The sequence below is a fragment of the Panulirus ornatus genome, chromosome 67 (assembly GCF_036320965.1).
Source record: "Panulirus ornatus isolate Po-2019 chromosome 67, ASM3632096v1, whole genome shotgun sequence".
Classification (NCBI taxonomy): domain Eukaryota; kingdom Metazoa; phylum Arthropoda; class Malacostraca; order Decapoda; family Palinuridae; genus Panulirus; species Panulirus ornatus.
Genome location: NC_092290.1, coordinates 23,025,080 through 23,041,095, shown reverse-complemented (window position 1 = coordinate 23,041,095; position 16,016 = coordinate 23,025,080). Strand labels below are relative to the sequence as shown.

Here is a 16,016-nt window from a genome sequence, read left to right as displayed (position 1 = left end):
ACACAAGTACACAGACCGGGTACACAACACAAGTACACAGATCGGGTACACAGCGCAAGTGCACAAGTACACAGATCGGGTACACAGCACAAGTACACAGACTGGGTACGCAGCACAAGTACACAGACTGGGTACGCAGCACAAGTACGCAGACCTGGTACACAGCACAAGTACACAAGTAGACATCCCGGGTAAACAGCACAAATACATAAGTAGACATCCCGGGTACACAGCACAAGTACACAGACCGGGTACACAGCACAAATACACTAGACATCCCGAGTACACAGCACAAGTACATAGACCAGATGCACAGCACAAGTACATAGACCAGGTACACAGCCCAAGTACACATCACAGTTACACAGCACAAGTGTACACAAGTACACATCCCTGGTATTCAGGACGAGGTGTTATGTATTCATAATTATTCCCCCCATGCGCCACGGATCACAACACACTGTTTGTAAAACTTTGGCTGGATGAGCGTAGTATAGGGAGGCAGACTGGCGGGGACTGTGACGTTATTATTTTGTTTTTTCAAAGGTTCAGAGACGCGGGATAGGACTGAATCGTCCAGTAACTGGCATTTACAAACAACGGCAGATTCTACACGTGATACCTGGACGGATTGTTGAAACCAGGGTGGTGGTGATGACTGGTTTCTCCCGTGTGTGACTCATTTCTTTTTATGGATCACGACGCTAATGCTCGAATGCCAGGGGGAAGGAAGGAAGGAGAGAGAGAGAGAGAGAGAGAGAGAGAGAGAGAGAGAGAGAGAGAGAGAGAGAGAGAGAAGAGATTTTGATTAATATATTATATTCTTGGTGAATAGGTTACTTAAGACATGTTGAGCCGAGGATGTATGCATTACACCCTATCATTAACTTATGAGAATCCAAAACTTTTGTCTCTTGTATAATGGAATCCACTACTAATGATCATTTGATCGGCCGAAAGTGAAATTAGGAGCACAAATAATGGATGTATGAGAGGCAACGAATTTTCAGCACATTTCAAACACAATTTAAAGTTTCTTTTAATTATGAAAGTTTCCGAGATATCATTCGGAACGCCTGCCACAACTTGTAGTGGTTCACTGTAGGAGCGGGTAGCACCTCACTCTGTCCAGTCTCGGAGGAGGATGTAACGAAACTCACGACTCAGAGCCAGACTTCACCATTTGCTTTTAGTTCAACATATGTTCACATTGCGTTCCACGAACTCACTGACACACACACACACACACACACACACACACACACACACACACACACACACACACACACACACATGATTACGACGCATTCATGGGTATGTTGTATATATAAGTTTAAGGCACAACTTGGTTGTTTGTTGAACAAGAGGTAAATAGTAAGTCTTGCCCTTTAGTCCGAGCTGGTGAGAGAGAGAGAGGACCCCACCCCACCCGTATATCAGCAAACGCTGGCCATTTCCAAAAGCGAGACAAATCACTCGTATGAAAGTCTGTAAAAACACCCGACTAATCGAACGGAGAGTTTGCCAAGGATTCAAGATAACATGGAAGATAGACAGAGCCTCACGTATACACATGAGACCGCCCGACAACAAAATCCCGCTCTGGTGTTGTAGTTATGAGAACTGGTCACCCAGTTCGTACAATGATTGATGTAATCGTATAATCTTCATGATAATATTATAGTCCTTGGTACACCTTTCGCCATGGATTGGTACAGTACACAGCTATTGTGTGGTTAGTCCAGGCTGTTTGAGGCCTCAGTTCTCAGATCTACACATCCACTATAACCCGGCTGATCAAATGCGCGTTGTATACATCTGTCAAGCGAGATATAGATACCCTACACTAAGTGGTTCATAATGTTTCTACTATCTGCACGTAGGGAGGAGGCCAGTGTCGGGCCCCGAGGGGAACAAGCAGTCTTCCTTAACTTCGATATTTGATTTGCTGGTGACGTCTACCAGTATGTCCCATGCAGACCATAACATATGTTTACCGTCAGTTCTGCAGGGAAACAAGTTCTGCATAATCTCAATCATTCCCAGTGACTCTAATTTTTGAGAATCAGTGTAGACCGTGAATGATATTCTTATATTTATTAGCATGATAAGGTATGTTCGTGGAAGACAATGATCTCAAGAGTAATGCGTGCTTTGAGATGCGTTCATAGATATTGTCTTATCTTTTTTCAGTGTTCGCAGGATCCAGCCTACCATATTTTATTTGCAGGTGGCTTAGTTACTCTGTTGTTCACGTTGGGAGGCTAAACCATCCGCATTATGAATTCCGATATATTTTAGATTTTCTCTTCACCATGTAATATTTTCGTGTATAGCGATCTGTCAGAAATTGTATTTGTTCATGCTTTCATGTACAGAGGAGATGAAAACCATCTGCTCTACAGACCACACGTTATTTTCAGGCACATCATTGAGGGACTTGACTGATGTCTGATTGTTGTCTTCCACAGATGAGATTTTTTTTTTTAATTCTTATGACGAATTTCAGAACGAGAAACAAGTGAGGGAGAAATATAGTTCCTTAGGAACCACCATAATCATCTGATCCCTCACGGTCTTGGGGAAGAAATGTATGGAGTACAATCAAAGAATTCAGAGACGATTTCACTGTTAGTCTTGCATTTCGACCATGAGACACCCTCTCCAGGTCGTGTGGGCGTACATGACTGATCTTGCCCCATCGTCAGCCAGACCCCCGCACTACCCTCGTCCCGCCGGACTCACTTAGGGTTAATATCACAATTACAAGTCTGGCACTCACGAGAGATACAGCTGGTGTAAATCTTGGTCCTGCGCTCCTCGTACGTTTGGACACAACGTACAGCTAGGAAATCTACCAACCCCAGCCAGTAGGTCAAGTGCGTACCATCCACTTTATATATATACATATATATATATATATATATATATATATATATATATATATATATATATATATATATATATATATATATATATTTATATATATATATATATATATATATATATATATATATATATATATATATATATATATATATATATATATATATATCGTTCAGTGCTCCGCCTGCAGGAGGTTACACCGCGAGTACAGCACAGTACAGTCTCGTCAGAGAACTTCGCTTCACAGCAGTTCGTCCTGTCCCTGCTACTGACTGTAGCGCAGTCTCTTTAGTTGTAGGAGCTCCTAGATCACCGAGGTAAGGGTGTTATGTCATTCTTTCTCTTGCATCCATACAACAACGAGCTGAGTCGAGGAACGGCTTGGGTCTGTACACTCGCGTGGTTTCTTTTTTGATCTGATTTCTTTTAACGATTCCGTGATGAGTGTACAAAGTGGTAAACACACACACACACACACACACACACACACACACACACACAGGTAGTGTGTGGTACGCAGCCATCAACTTGGGAGGCACTACCCGCCTGGGTGTAGAGAGGGTTTGTAACGGCGGCGCAATGAGCCAGCGCGACTGTGGCTGTCAAGATCTCGTCGTTGGCTCAGGTTGTTGTGTTATCTCTGCGCTGGACGTTGGTCGCTGGCATTCATTCCACACACACACACACACACACACACACACACACACACACACACACAGTCTTACACATAACACTCGACAACATGTAACTCGCAGAACTCTACTCTTAACTCTTGCATTTGTCTGCGGTGAGCGCTACTCTCTTGCGCTTTTCAAGGGAAGAATTTCGTCACAGGTAAAGGAAGGTCAAGAGATTAGACCTGCTGAGTGTAGAAATGTCTCCCCATACTGTACAAACAGGTAGTTACAAATAGTTAATTACTTGCAAACGAACTTGTACAAAGTTCTGATAAACACGCCCTTGGCATATGTACAGGTGTGTGTGTGTGTGTGTGTGTGTGTGTGTGTGTGTGTGTGTGTGTGTGTGTGTGTAATTACTATATGTGGTTATTTTACAGTAGTGTTGCCTCGTCTTGTATGTTAAGCGTCGCACGTCTTTACATGTGTGTGTTAATATACACATACCCCTCTCTTAACCTAATCCATGTACCCATTTATCGACTAACCCAGAGGGGAGGATGAACAGCTGGGTTGGATGTACGCTGATTGCCGCGGCCAGTTTTCGACCCCTTGCTGGCCTGACCCGGGGCGGGCCCGTACTGACTCGTATAGTAAGTAACGCTGACTACTACACCACGCGCGGCACGTATATATGTATGTATACGTTCGTTGGTCTACACATGTGTTTATAATGTGCGTTTATGAATTATTACATGTCTGCGTGTAGGTGTGTACGTGTAAACGTACGTATGTATGTAAGGCATTCCTTCGTGTTTGGATGGTAACCTTTCTATCCCCGACACTGCTAACCTTTCTATCCCCGGCTAGACGTATACCAGACCAGAGAAACACATTGTTGTTTTAGCCTAATTTCTTCTTTTGATAAAATGACGTGTTTGGTTAGAGCGATGTTCCTCTCCCCCACGAGCGGTACAAATGAAGCCAGCAGAGGAGGGTGTATTACCCCTGTGGAGTAAACGCGCCTCCTGCTCCTCGCACAGATCATACACAACACACACACGCATCCACCTGTATGAACACACACACACACACACACACACACACACACACACACACCTGATATGTGCTACTATTGGCACCCCGAGAACGAGCTGTCGCGGACAAGGGCCAGGGATGGACTGGGATTATCCACACACACACACACACACACACACACACACACACACACACACACACACACACACCTGCTCCTCGCCCATCACTGGAAGACACACTTGAACGTCATTATCGGTCAAGTCTCATATGCTGGACCGGTGTTGGGCTTCCCTCACTATTGGTGCGTAAACTCCACAGTCTCCGTCCACAGTACCAATCTTATTCCTCTTCCCCAACTGTTGCCTCTCACCCACTCAAGATGATCCTTGACGCACATACGTTTCCAACGATGTTTCAAATATTTATTTGATGTAAATTACCTTTCCTTTATCACCAAGGATTGGGAAAAAGGATACCACCCACTTGTCGTAGAAGGCGACGTAGAGGAGCTGGGGCCTGGAAACCCTCCCCCATCTGTACTGTATTTACTTTCCAAGGGAAAGAACAGAGGGAAAAGCTTATAAGGTCCCAGTCGTCAACTCCTGGCAACGCCTCGCTACGGCGAATTATATATATATAAAAAAAGGAAAGTTTTCTTTGCCACGGTAGGTCCTCTGTTCATCATTTGCCTCAGCACAGAACTTTCCGACAGACACACTAATCCCCGGCATGATCGTTATCTTCCCCACCTTCATCATACTTCACCCCATCACAGGTACACAGCGCCTTCTCAGAAGTTCTCTGCTCCCCTACAGAGGTCTACTCTCTCCTGCTTGGTGCCGTCCTCCCAGCAAAGTACCACTTCTCTGTCATTAGCGCAGTCCTCCCCTCTCCAACTCAAGCAATTCTCTTCACCAAAAGGTGCAATTTCTACCATAGGCGGTACTCTCCACCAAGAGGAGTCTTTTTTTTTTTTTTTTTTTTTTTTACTACTAGTAGTTCCGTCCACCAGAAGGAGTGCTTCCCACCACAGTCTCCCCCCTCCCCTACCGGAGACACCGTCCCTCTTCAGGAAGGCAGACTGCGACCTTCCCGGGCGTGAACCATCCAGCACATAATGTTCCACTAACAACGCCAATTGAAAGACAACAAATCTAGTGTCGTCTGTCCTCAGGCGGGTGTGGCTGAGGTGCGCCTTCGTCCGTAGCTCCATCCCCCGCCCCCGGTCCTCTGCGTCTCCCGCCCAAGACTAAAGATCTGTTAAGACCCACCAACAGCCCGGCTGCGGCTCCTTCCGGTCTCCGGTCTGTCTGATGCTCCTGTCGGTGGGTCGCTCGGATGACCGTGCGCAGAGCCAAGCCCGCCTGGGTGGTGGTGTTTAGGGTGGCCACTGGTGAAGGTGGGGGCGCTCTGCGTAGGGCGGCGGTGCGGGCGTTGGGTTGGATGAGGGTGTGGGTTACGGCGGTGGTTGAGGTGTGGGCGGAGTCACGGATGGTGGGACGCGTAATCGTGTGGGTGGTAATTTGTACCATAGGGCCAGTCTGATGTGGCCGCTGGCGTAAGTGGTAATGTCGCGCACTACAAGGTCTCTTCATTGTGGCCATTAGTGTGGGCGGCAATGTGGGTAATAATGTACACCAAAGGGTCATTCCATAGCAGCCTGGGCTGTGGGCCGCGGCAGCCTGGGCTGTGGGCCGCGGCAGCCTGGGCTGTGGGACTCAGCAACCTGGACTGTGGGCCGCGATAGCCTGGGTTGAGCCACGGTATCCTGGGCCGTGGGCCGCGGAAGCTGGGCTGTGGGCCGCGGAAGCTGGGCTGTGGGTCGCAGTGTTACATGTTCGGTTTGGTAGAAACGTGGATGATGATGGTTCACGCCGGAGATGTGGCCAGTGACGTGGTGGGCTTCGGTGTGCTCTGTGATGTGGGACGGGGTGTAGCGTGGTGATGAGAGTACACAGAGGAGGGTGGTGCAGTGAGTGCCACTGCGGTGTTGTGGTATGGGTGACGGTAAGGCCGGTGGTGTGAACTGGCGTTTGACCATCAGCCATGGTGTTAGTGCCGGTGCGATGTGGATAGTGGCGAGGATGGCAATACAGGAGGGGATCGTGGTGTGGATAGTGATGTGATCGGTAGTGTGAATGGGGATGTGGATGTTTGTGTATGTGTGTGTGTGAGTGAGTGAGTGTGTGTGTAGGGATCGGGCAAGGGGGGAGGGGGGGGAGGTTGGTTTGCTGGAGGGACGGTGCTATGGATGTAGGCTAAGGGTGGATGGTGAAGTGTGTAGATACATTAATGGAAGTGTTGATGGTGTAGTAGAGGTTATAGTGTGGATGGGACTATGGATAATGATGTGGATAGTAACGCGGAGGATGACGTGGAGAGTAGCGCGGATGGTGAGGTGAGGTGTGGATGTTGGTGTGGGTCGGGAGTGTACAGAGCTGTAGACAGTATTGTGGATAATGCTGCACACGGTAGTGTGGATGGTGATGTGAATGGTGGTGTGGACGGTAATGTGGATGATGGTGTGGATGGTAATGTGGATGATGGTGTGGATGGTAATGTGGATGATGGTGTGTATGGTAATGTGAAGGGTGATGTGGATGATGGTGTAGATGGTAAAGTAGATGATGGTGTGGATGGTAATGAGGATAATGGTGTGGATGGTAATGTGGATGATAATGTGGATGATGGTGAAGATGGTAATGTGGATGATGGTGTGGACGTTGCTGTTGATGATGTTGTGGATGGCATTGTTGACGTTAGTGTGAAAGATAGTGTGGATGATGATGGTGATGTGGTAGCGTGGATAGTCGTGTGGAGGTTGGGATAGTGGAGCAAATCGGGTGGCGGAGGCCATGGTGTGGACGTGGAATTTCCCTGGTAATGACACGGGTGTTGGATATGTTATGATTTCTGGCCTGATTAGTGGAATAGTTCGTGAGGTGGGCGTGTGGATATGGCCAAGGTGGATGTTGAGCGGGCGATATTCGGCGTAGTATCAGCTCTTTGGGTAACGATAGCGGCTACACAAGTGGAAGGTGTGGATGACCACACAGTAGGTGTGTGGATGGTTACACAAACAGTGTGTGGATGACCTGACAAGTGGTGTGTAGATGGCCTCACAAGGGGTGCGTGGATGGCTTCTCAAGGTGTGTGGATGGCCTCACAAGGGGTGCGTGGATGGCCTCACAAGGGGTGTATGGATGGCCTCACAAGGGGTGTGTGGATGGCCTCACAAGGGGTGCGTGGATGGCCTCACAAGGGGTGTGTGGATGGCCTCACAAGGGGTGCGTGGATGGCCTCACAAGGGGTGCGTGGATGGCTTCACAGGGGGTGTGTGGATGGCCTCACAAGGGGTGCGTGGATGGCTTCACAAGGGGTGCGTGGATGGCCTCACAAGGGGTGCGTGGATGGCTTCACAAGGGGTGTGTGGATGGCCTCACAAGGGGTGCGTGGATGGCCTCACAAGGGGTGCGTGGATGGCTTCACAAGGGGTGTGTGGATGGCCTCACAAGGGGTGTGTGGATGGCCTCACAAGGGGTGCGTGGATGGCCTCACAAGGGGTGTGTGGATGGCCTCACAAGGGGTGTGTGGATGGCCTACAAGGGGTGTGTGGATGGCCTCACAAGGGGTGTGTGGATGGCCACACAAGATGATGTGGGTGGCTTCACAAAGGATGTTGAGGATGGCCACACAAGGGAAGGCAAGATAGGCCACACAAAGGTGTTCCGTGGGTGGTTGGCCACGAGGGGGTAATGGATTGTTGAGGACGGACTGGGCGCGTGTTGGGGTCAAAGGTCGTGTCATCGAGGAAGGTCAGGGTTCTAAGGGTCCCGTCAGGGGGGGGGGGGGAGAAGGTTACCCTGTTATAGGCTTTGTTAGCGGAGGCAGGCCTATGTGCCGGTGCAGGTCGTGTCAGAGGCCTGGGGTCTTTCACCCAGACGTTGGGTCAGTGCTAGTAGGTTAGCGAGTTACAGGTCGCGTCATGTCAGTGAGGAACACGCCAGCGGAGGCAGGCCAGTAATCTGCATGTGTTATCCCTGCAGGTCGACGCACCCACAGTGGCGGTCGGTCGCTAAGGAAATGGACACATGTGGTTTGCAGGCCGCTGGGGTAGGCTTGTGAACTGCAGGTTGTGTCAGGGTTACCGTTACTGTCACCTGACTGGCGCGGGTCAGTGTGAATCACCAGGTACGGGTCGTTTCCCTAGGGAATAGTCCAGACGTCTTAACACGTCGGAGAAGACAGGTCAGGGTGCTACAGGCTGGGTTAGCAGAGGGTAGGTAAAGCCATCCTGGGCAGGTGAGGGAGGAGTAAAAGTTGATTTATTAAGGTCAGGTCAGACACCTGCAGGAGGCGCGGGTCATGGTGCAGACTACAGTTGGCGTCAGCGAAGCTTCTCGTTATGACAGTGATAGTTGTGAGCAGTGAGCTGCAGTCATGTCGGCGGGAGAGGAGACATAGGTCATGTCACCGGGGCCGGTCATGTCACCGGAGGCGGTTCATTAAGCTACATGTCGCTACAGCAGGTGGTGGGACAGACTGTTGCAGGTCACGGTCCTCAGGTCGACGAGCTACAGGATGTCGTGTCAAGGGAGGCACGCGAGTGACACGTGTTGACCTGGCGGGTCACTGGGAAGCGTTAATTGGCAGCGAGGGAGGCGAGTGGGGAGTCGGCGCCGCGTTTTCCCGCTAACCAGGGCACCACTGTCTCCAGTCGGCCGGCCAACCAGGAACGCGGTGTTCGAGCCCCGTCACGCAAGATCCTCACCATCCATGCCAAGATGACACACAGGTCGCTCATTCACAGACGATTAATCAGAAATTGATGGATTATTAGCAGCTAAGTTATTACCCAGGGATGGTGGACGGCCTCCTTGGCTGTTCCCCACCTCATACCGAAATCCTATAATGCGGGCATCAGAGCGGCGCCCTGGAAGAGAGGGTGCTCCAGTAGGTGACGAGACAAGAGTTCAGAATTCTCGGACGATCTACAGACCATATTGCGTCGCCATACACACTAATCCACCGTTGTTGATGAGCAAGTCGCAAATATATACATAAATAAATACCAGCACACAGACAGGATCCGTAAATGAAAGTCACATCGGCAGATGGAAGCCAGATAAGTTATCATTGCGACGAGGAAAACTTTCCAACACAAATGCAAACCTCAGAATGATTTCGCATCGTCAACAATTTTAAAGATTAATTCTTTAATCTAAAGTTCAGGAGACTATAGGTACTTCCCCCCCCTCTTCCCTTATGGTTCTTAATCCAGTAGTTTCAAACCCCACACCTGATTATGGATGAATGGGATTTGTTAGATGAAATCCCGCGTGCATGTTTTATTCATACATGCCACAAACTGGATGGGGAAAATTCTGACAGGGCCACACAATAATATATATATATATATATATATATATATATATAATTACCTCTAGACAGCTTTTCTAAGACAGTGTTTTTGTCAAACTGTGCATCTTAATTTAGGCCTCTACAGCCCTAGGCTGCGCTAATTATAGTAGCAGGGAAATGTGGACTCCTTTACAATGATAATTTATTTGACGAGACCGCATTCAAAGACGTACAGCCTCGCTAAAGGTGTCTTTTCACTTGTGGTGTAACCTCATGCAAGCGGAGTCCGGTAACACACACAATTATATATATATATATATATATATATATATATATATATATATATATATATATATATATATATATATATATATATATATTATTTATTTATTTATGATTAATGACAGGGAAGAGCACACACTCACAATTAATATAGCAAGCCTGCACTAATCAATACTACTGCCATGATATACAAATTATAACCAGGGAAAGCGTGCGACCCAGCGTCGGCCGCTCCAGGTAGCTCCCCCAAATTATATTAAAATCATCAGCATTAGGGCGGTGGGTGGGCGGAGGATCTCCCAACGTGGGCGCTAGATTTATTGCCGTGGGCTGAGGGTTTGTACAAGTAACCAAGGGAGATGTAGGCCACCGCCAGTGCTGAGCCGTAACGCGTTATGTCCGTCTTTTTCTTCTTACTGACGCAATTTCATACAATTTACGTGATGTGAGTTATCACCAGAAACGATTTTAATCCTGATTATTTTACGTGAAGAACACCAATAATCATTTATCTATATGAACAATTAATTTCATCAAATAATTCACCTAATATATAAGGTAAGGTATATCGTGTTCTGTGTATTGTAGAGTCAGATAAAGCAGAGAATAATTTATGGGTTTACAGAGTGTCACACAAGCTATAATAACAGACACGAGACGCCGCCGGTGTACATGATCCGTGATGGTGTTGGGGCAGCTTATCACCACCAGCCAGCGGAGGGGTCGCGGCGAGCTCAGCGGGGGAAGTAAGGAAGCGGAAAAACGCGGCTAGGATTTTCCACGCGTAGGTTAGGCTAACGCTAGAGGGAAACATGGTCACGAACAGCGGACGCACAGCACAGGGAGCAGCAGCTACGGCAGCGTGTGCAATGAGACGTGCACCTGTTGGGTGTACCTCCCTCCCTCACTCATACTAGGATACTAGAATTAATATGATGCAAAAACACACTCATTCTAACAGCTTGACAGTTAAATATAATACTATCTCAACAACTGCTAACAAATGTCATGGGTCTACTGCAGCTGTGTAGCAAGTATTTCCCTTCCAAATCTTATTAGACTGGCGATGCAGCAGGGCTGGACCACGGGGCAGTATCCTGGTTAACGCTGGCAACAACTTACTTGTCCGTATTCTGAATATTTTTGATTTGTCTGGCTTTCTCTTGGGGTTGATTCTCGCCGGTGATCTGCCGATGACTACCTCCGGTGCGACCTGCGCCATCCTCCCAGTCTCTAGTTTGGTGGTGGCCTCCACCTGCTCCACCTCCGCTACCTGAGCCGTCGTCACGTCACCTTCAGAACTCGGCATCGTCCTCAAGAGACGACTCTCAGGCACTCGCCGGGGATGCTGGCGCGGTCATCCTGCTGCATTCCAACATCTTCGGTATCGGCACTTTACACCTAACGGGTTTTGTCCCTGGCGGCCTCGCCCACTTCACAGTACACTGGCCGTCACCACCATAGACTTACTTATTCTGTCGTCTACTAGTCTCAGCGGTAGTGTGCAACAGTACACGAGCAACACGCTCAAGCCACAACACCTTCACTAGTCTGACACACACACGAACGTCACCATATATCCGCACTTTCTCTTGTCACCATTTCCATAACACAGGTTGTCACTGAAGAGCACGCGCCCGCCAGATTCGGCGCGACTGTGGGTAGGCTGTCCTAGTGTAGGGTCCGCGGCGCGACACTGGCCGACACTAGCGGTGTTCAAGAGCAGGACCACCGTTCGCAGCCGGGGTTCCCACTGCTCTGAACGCCCCCGGCCACGCTCAGCACAGCCACCCACCGCGCCGCACTCACGCTGCTAGGGGGAGGAGCATCAGATGGCGGGAGGAGGAGCCATGGCTAAGGGGTGGAGCTTCGAGTGAGCTTAAAATAAAAGCTCTTGCATTCGTATGAGGTGCTTGATATTAAATATAGCCCGCTCTATGATACACTGCTACTCCTGTTTGGCAAATATCATATTCTGTAGAATCTTATGGACATCCTCACGCTCAAAAAATGTCCCAAACAAAGTTAAGGCTCCGCCTTCCTTGGACAGAGTTGCGGGAGGAAGGAGGGCTTCCTGAGGAGGAGGAGACAAAGGCGGGGCTTAATATGATCATCTCCGGACATGCGCGACTCCGGAGCCTCGCGGCGACAGCTCCCTGTCACTAGTGAGTCGAATGGCGCTAAAGGTATCACACCAGCGGACACTACAATATCAACCTCTGCTGAACACGTTGCACCTGTGTCCAGCATCTGTTTATTGTAGCTGTGGCGTGCAGCTGCGTGTGACGTCAAAGAGCGGGCTGCGTCGACCAGTGGGCTGCCCTCCCGCGAGCCTCAGCCACACTCACCATGGGGATCGCCATCAACAAACATTATTGTCTCATCCATAATGTGATCGAAATGTTTCGGGTGTGATGAATCTTTGTCTCTCTACGTAACTATAATTTGATCATTGACTGAACCATCCCTTCTACGTTTTAGTAGATTTTACCCCTTCACTGCTGACTGGACCAACCTTTCCCCGCTGACTGGACCAACCCTGGTACGCTGACTGGATCTTCCTCTCAAACTGTCTCGAACATTTCACCATTGGCTAGATCATCCTCGCACCTCTCACTGTATCATCCCTTCACCACAACCTGATCTTACCTTACAATTAACAGTGACTGAACAATACCCAGTCACTGACTGGATCACCGCTTCAACTGCTGACCACGACGGGGGCATTTATTCACTGCTCACTAGATAAGTTCCATACATGTGAACGGACCAACGTATAAGTGAGCCACAGACTGGTCCATTCACCCGGCGAGTCATTCAGTAAATCAATTCTTTTTTTTTTTCTCACTGGAACTATTGACTGGACCATCTGTCTCTTCAGCGAGCCACTGATTTTGAATGACGGAACGTTTTTTCTTATTGCTGAGTCGACTGTCATCAGCTCAACTCTAACTAGAACACAAACCAGACTGTCCCAGTTGGGCTGACCGCACCTTCACAACAGTGCCGCCTCAACCATCCCAGGAGTGGTTGGTGGTGGTCGACTGAGCCATCTTCTCCCTGGTAGATCACTCGTTTTTATCCCCACACCTCCGACCAGGTGGTCGTCAGGTTGGAGGGGGGAAAAAAAGGGAGATGGCTCAGTCAGCCACCACCAGTCTTGGTCTGGTCTGTGTGGATGGTGCGATCAGCCAGGTAAGGGGGGGTCCTCACACCTGTAAGACGTTCAAGTCAGAATCTCATTTGACTAACTTGACGTCTACTTCCTTATGCTACCAAGTAGACCATCGGCTGGACCATCAGGGCAGCAGTGACTGCATCAGTTCCTTACTAACCACCGTTCGGGCCATTACCACACTGCTAATTGGACCATCTCCGCTCCACTGACTCCACCGTCCCTACACTATCGATTGGTCCCGTCTTCCCGCCGCTCTCTGACCCATCCTTGCTCCGTTAAGCGGACCATCTGTAAATCATTAATTAGACCACTTCCACATTATGAGTGGATAATGCCCACACTGGCTGGCCACCTCTCCATACTATCACCATTACCTAAGGTGACTGGGCTGCAGGCGCACTTCCGGTAGGACTGTCGCCTGATTATTGGCTAAGTTAACTAACTGGATTGACCCTACACAGCTGACTGGACGGTCCCCCCCCCCCCCCACCGCTCTCCCGACTGGACCATCTATACATCCTAGTGGATCGCAAGGTCATCACCGCTACACCGTGGACCCTTCCCATACTGTGAACCGAACCTTCCCTATGTGTGGAATAGACTCGACCATCCTTGCGCTAGACGCCCGTCACACACCTTACTCACTGTAGACGCACGTCACACACCTTACTCACTGAAGACGCCAATTACACACCTTACTCACAGTAGACGCACGTCACACACCTTGCTCACTGAAGACGCACGTCACACACCTTACTCAGTAGACGCACGTCACACACCTTACTCAGTCGATGCACGTCACACACCTTGCTCACTGTAGACACACTCGAAGTACTCGTAGTACCGTGGACCATTGAGACTTGATAACTTGAGCCAAACCTCATACTGTTGAGTGGAATACCCACCTCATAACAAATATATGTTGCTTGGCATTTTCGCTGATAGGGTGGTGTCGGGGAGGGAGGGAGGTGTTATGGCTAATGGTGTATTTAGGTAGTGATGTAGTGATGTAGAATTAAAGACTAGGGATGTTGTTATAACTGGACCATACACTATAACATCAAATGCAGCGACGACAAAGAGTTACTGGCACAGGTGAAGGAATGTTGGAGTGTGTGTGTGGTACAAGAAGGTGTAATACGAAGGGCAAGTGAGGTGCTTGTTTTGAAGAGGGGGAGGCAGAGGTTGAGGAATAGAGGGACGGGTTACAGGAGTTTCGGGGTTTGGGTGGCTGACTTCAGCACGGACGGTAGAATGGATGTTGACGTATTGGAATCGTATGGAAATGATTTTTATTGCCCGTCGGCTCAGGGTTGCTGGAGGGAGTGACTGTGTTCCCTCTGATGCTTGGTAATGCTATGTGTATCTGTAGAACAACAAGACATCTGTAGACAGTAATAAGAGACTTCTTAGGAAGTGATTATTGTGTGGATAGAGCCAAAGATGAGGGAATGATAAGGAGTTACGTTGATATGGAGCGACGAGTAATGTCAGAGGCAGGTGGATATGATGTGGTGCAGGACAGTAACAACAAAGTGGCCGATGAGAGAATAAGAGCAACAGTACAAGTCAGAGTTACATAGATGAGTAGAAAACGAAATAGCTTAAGAACCAGTATTGAGGTGAACGGGAGAGGATGGTAGAGGCAGAGGCTCCGCCTCATGTGTAGCATACCACATGAGAGATAGATATCTGTTTATCATGATGACAACACACCTGCTGAAGGCTATTAACTTAGTAGTGTCCACACCTGGCTCACTGTAGGTTATATCTAGCCTAATCATGGTTACGTCCAGCTTCGTGAGGGTTACGTCTAGGGTAATTAAGGTTACTTCAAACATTTAACTTCCTCCAGTTGGCTTGGTAGTGTCATGATGGTGTATATATACTTCACCTGGTAGCGTCAGTACCTGAATTGGTTTTGCTCACACCTGTTCAGTATATGCATGTCGCACCTCATTCACCCCGTGCACCTGTCATTGGGTCGTTTATTCCTGACTTGACTGTGCTTACATGAGTCAGTAATGTATACACGTAGTATAGCATTATCCACATACATCCAGAGGCATCACCTGACTTAGCAGTGTTCACATTGTCCTGGTTATGGACACATCTGAGGTGTTAATGGTAACAATTGGTTGGACTTCAGACTGTGTAACACGACTGTGACCTACTACCTCAACCACCTTATGTGACAGTAGGCCTCAGCACCGTCATCTGACGTAACTCGTAACACCCTCACCTGACCTGTTTCATAACATTATCTGACGTGACTGTTACAAAGGAAGCAGTGCACATAACAGTAGCCACAACACTGAGATGTGATGTTACAAACACTGTCACGCAACATTTCTTGACGTGACGATGTCACACAGCACCACCAACTGACATGTCCCCCAGGGAACCACCAGCTGAGACTGACAGTGGCTCATTGACCTGCCACTTGACATGATAGTAACCCACAACGCCCACAATTGACGTAACACTTCTCCACGATACAGCCAGCTGACATGACGGTGTGTCACATCACCAGCTGACGTAAATGACCCACATCACCGGCTGACATGATACTGTACCACAGCACCACCAACTGACATGATAAAGTCGTTCATCAAATCCAACTGACGCAACAGCATCGTCATCTCATACGATCG

General features: G+C 48.7%; 1 protein-coding gene across 5 annotated transcripts in view; it reads right to left on the bottom strand.

Annotated features, from left to right (window-relative positions):
* The window catches only part of LOC139747176 (homeotic protein spalt-major-like), a 499,197-nt gene that overhangs the window by 54,714 nt on the left and 428,467 nt on the right, over positions 1-16,016 (bottom strand). The window contains exon 1 of one of the 5 annotated variants that reach the window (XM_071659150.1): positions 11,307-12,064. The exons of the other annotated variants lie outside the window; for them this stretch is intronic. Coding sequence (XP_071515251.1) covers positions 11,307-11,493 — 187 coding nt within the window. The 5' untranslated portion in view covers positions 11,494-12,064. Of the gene's footprint in view, positions 1-11,306; positions 12,065-16,016 lie in introns of those variants that run through there. 5 annotated transcript variants of the gene reach the window in all.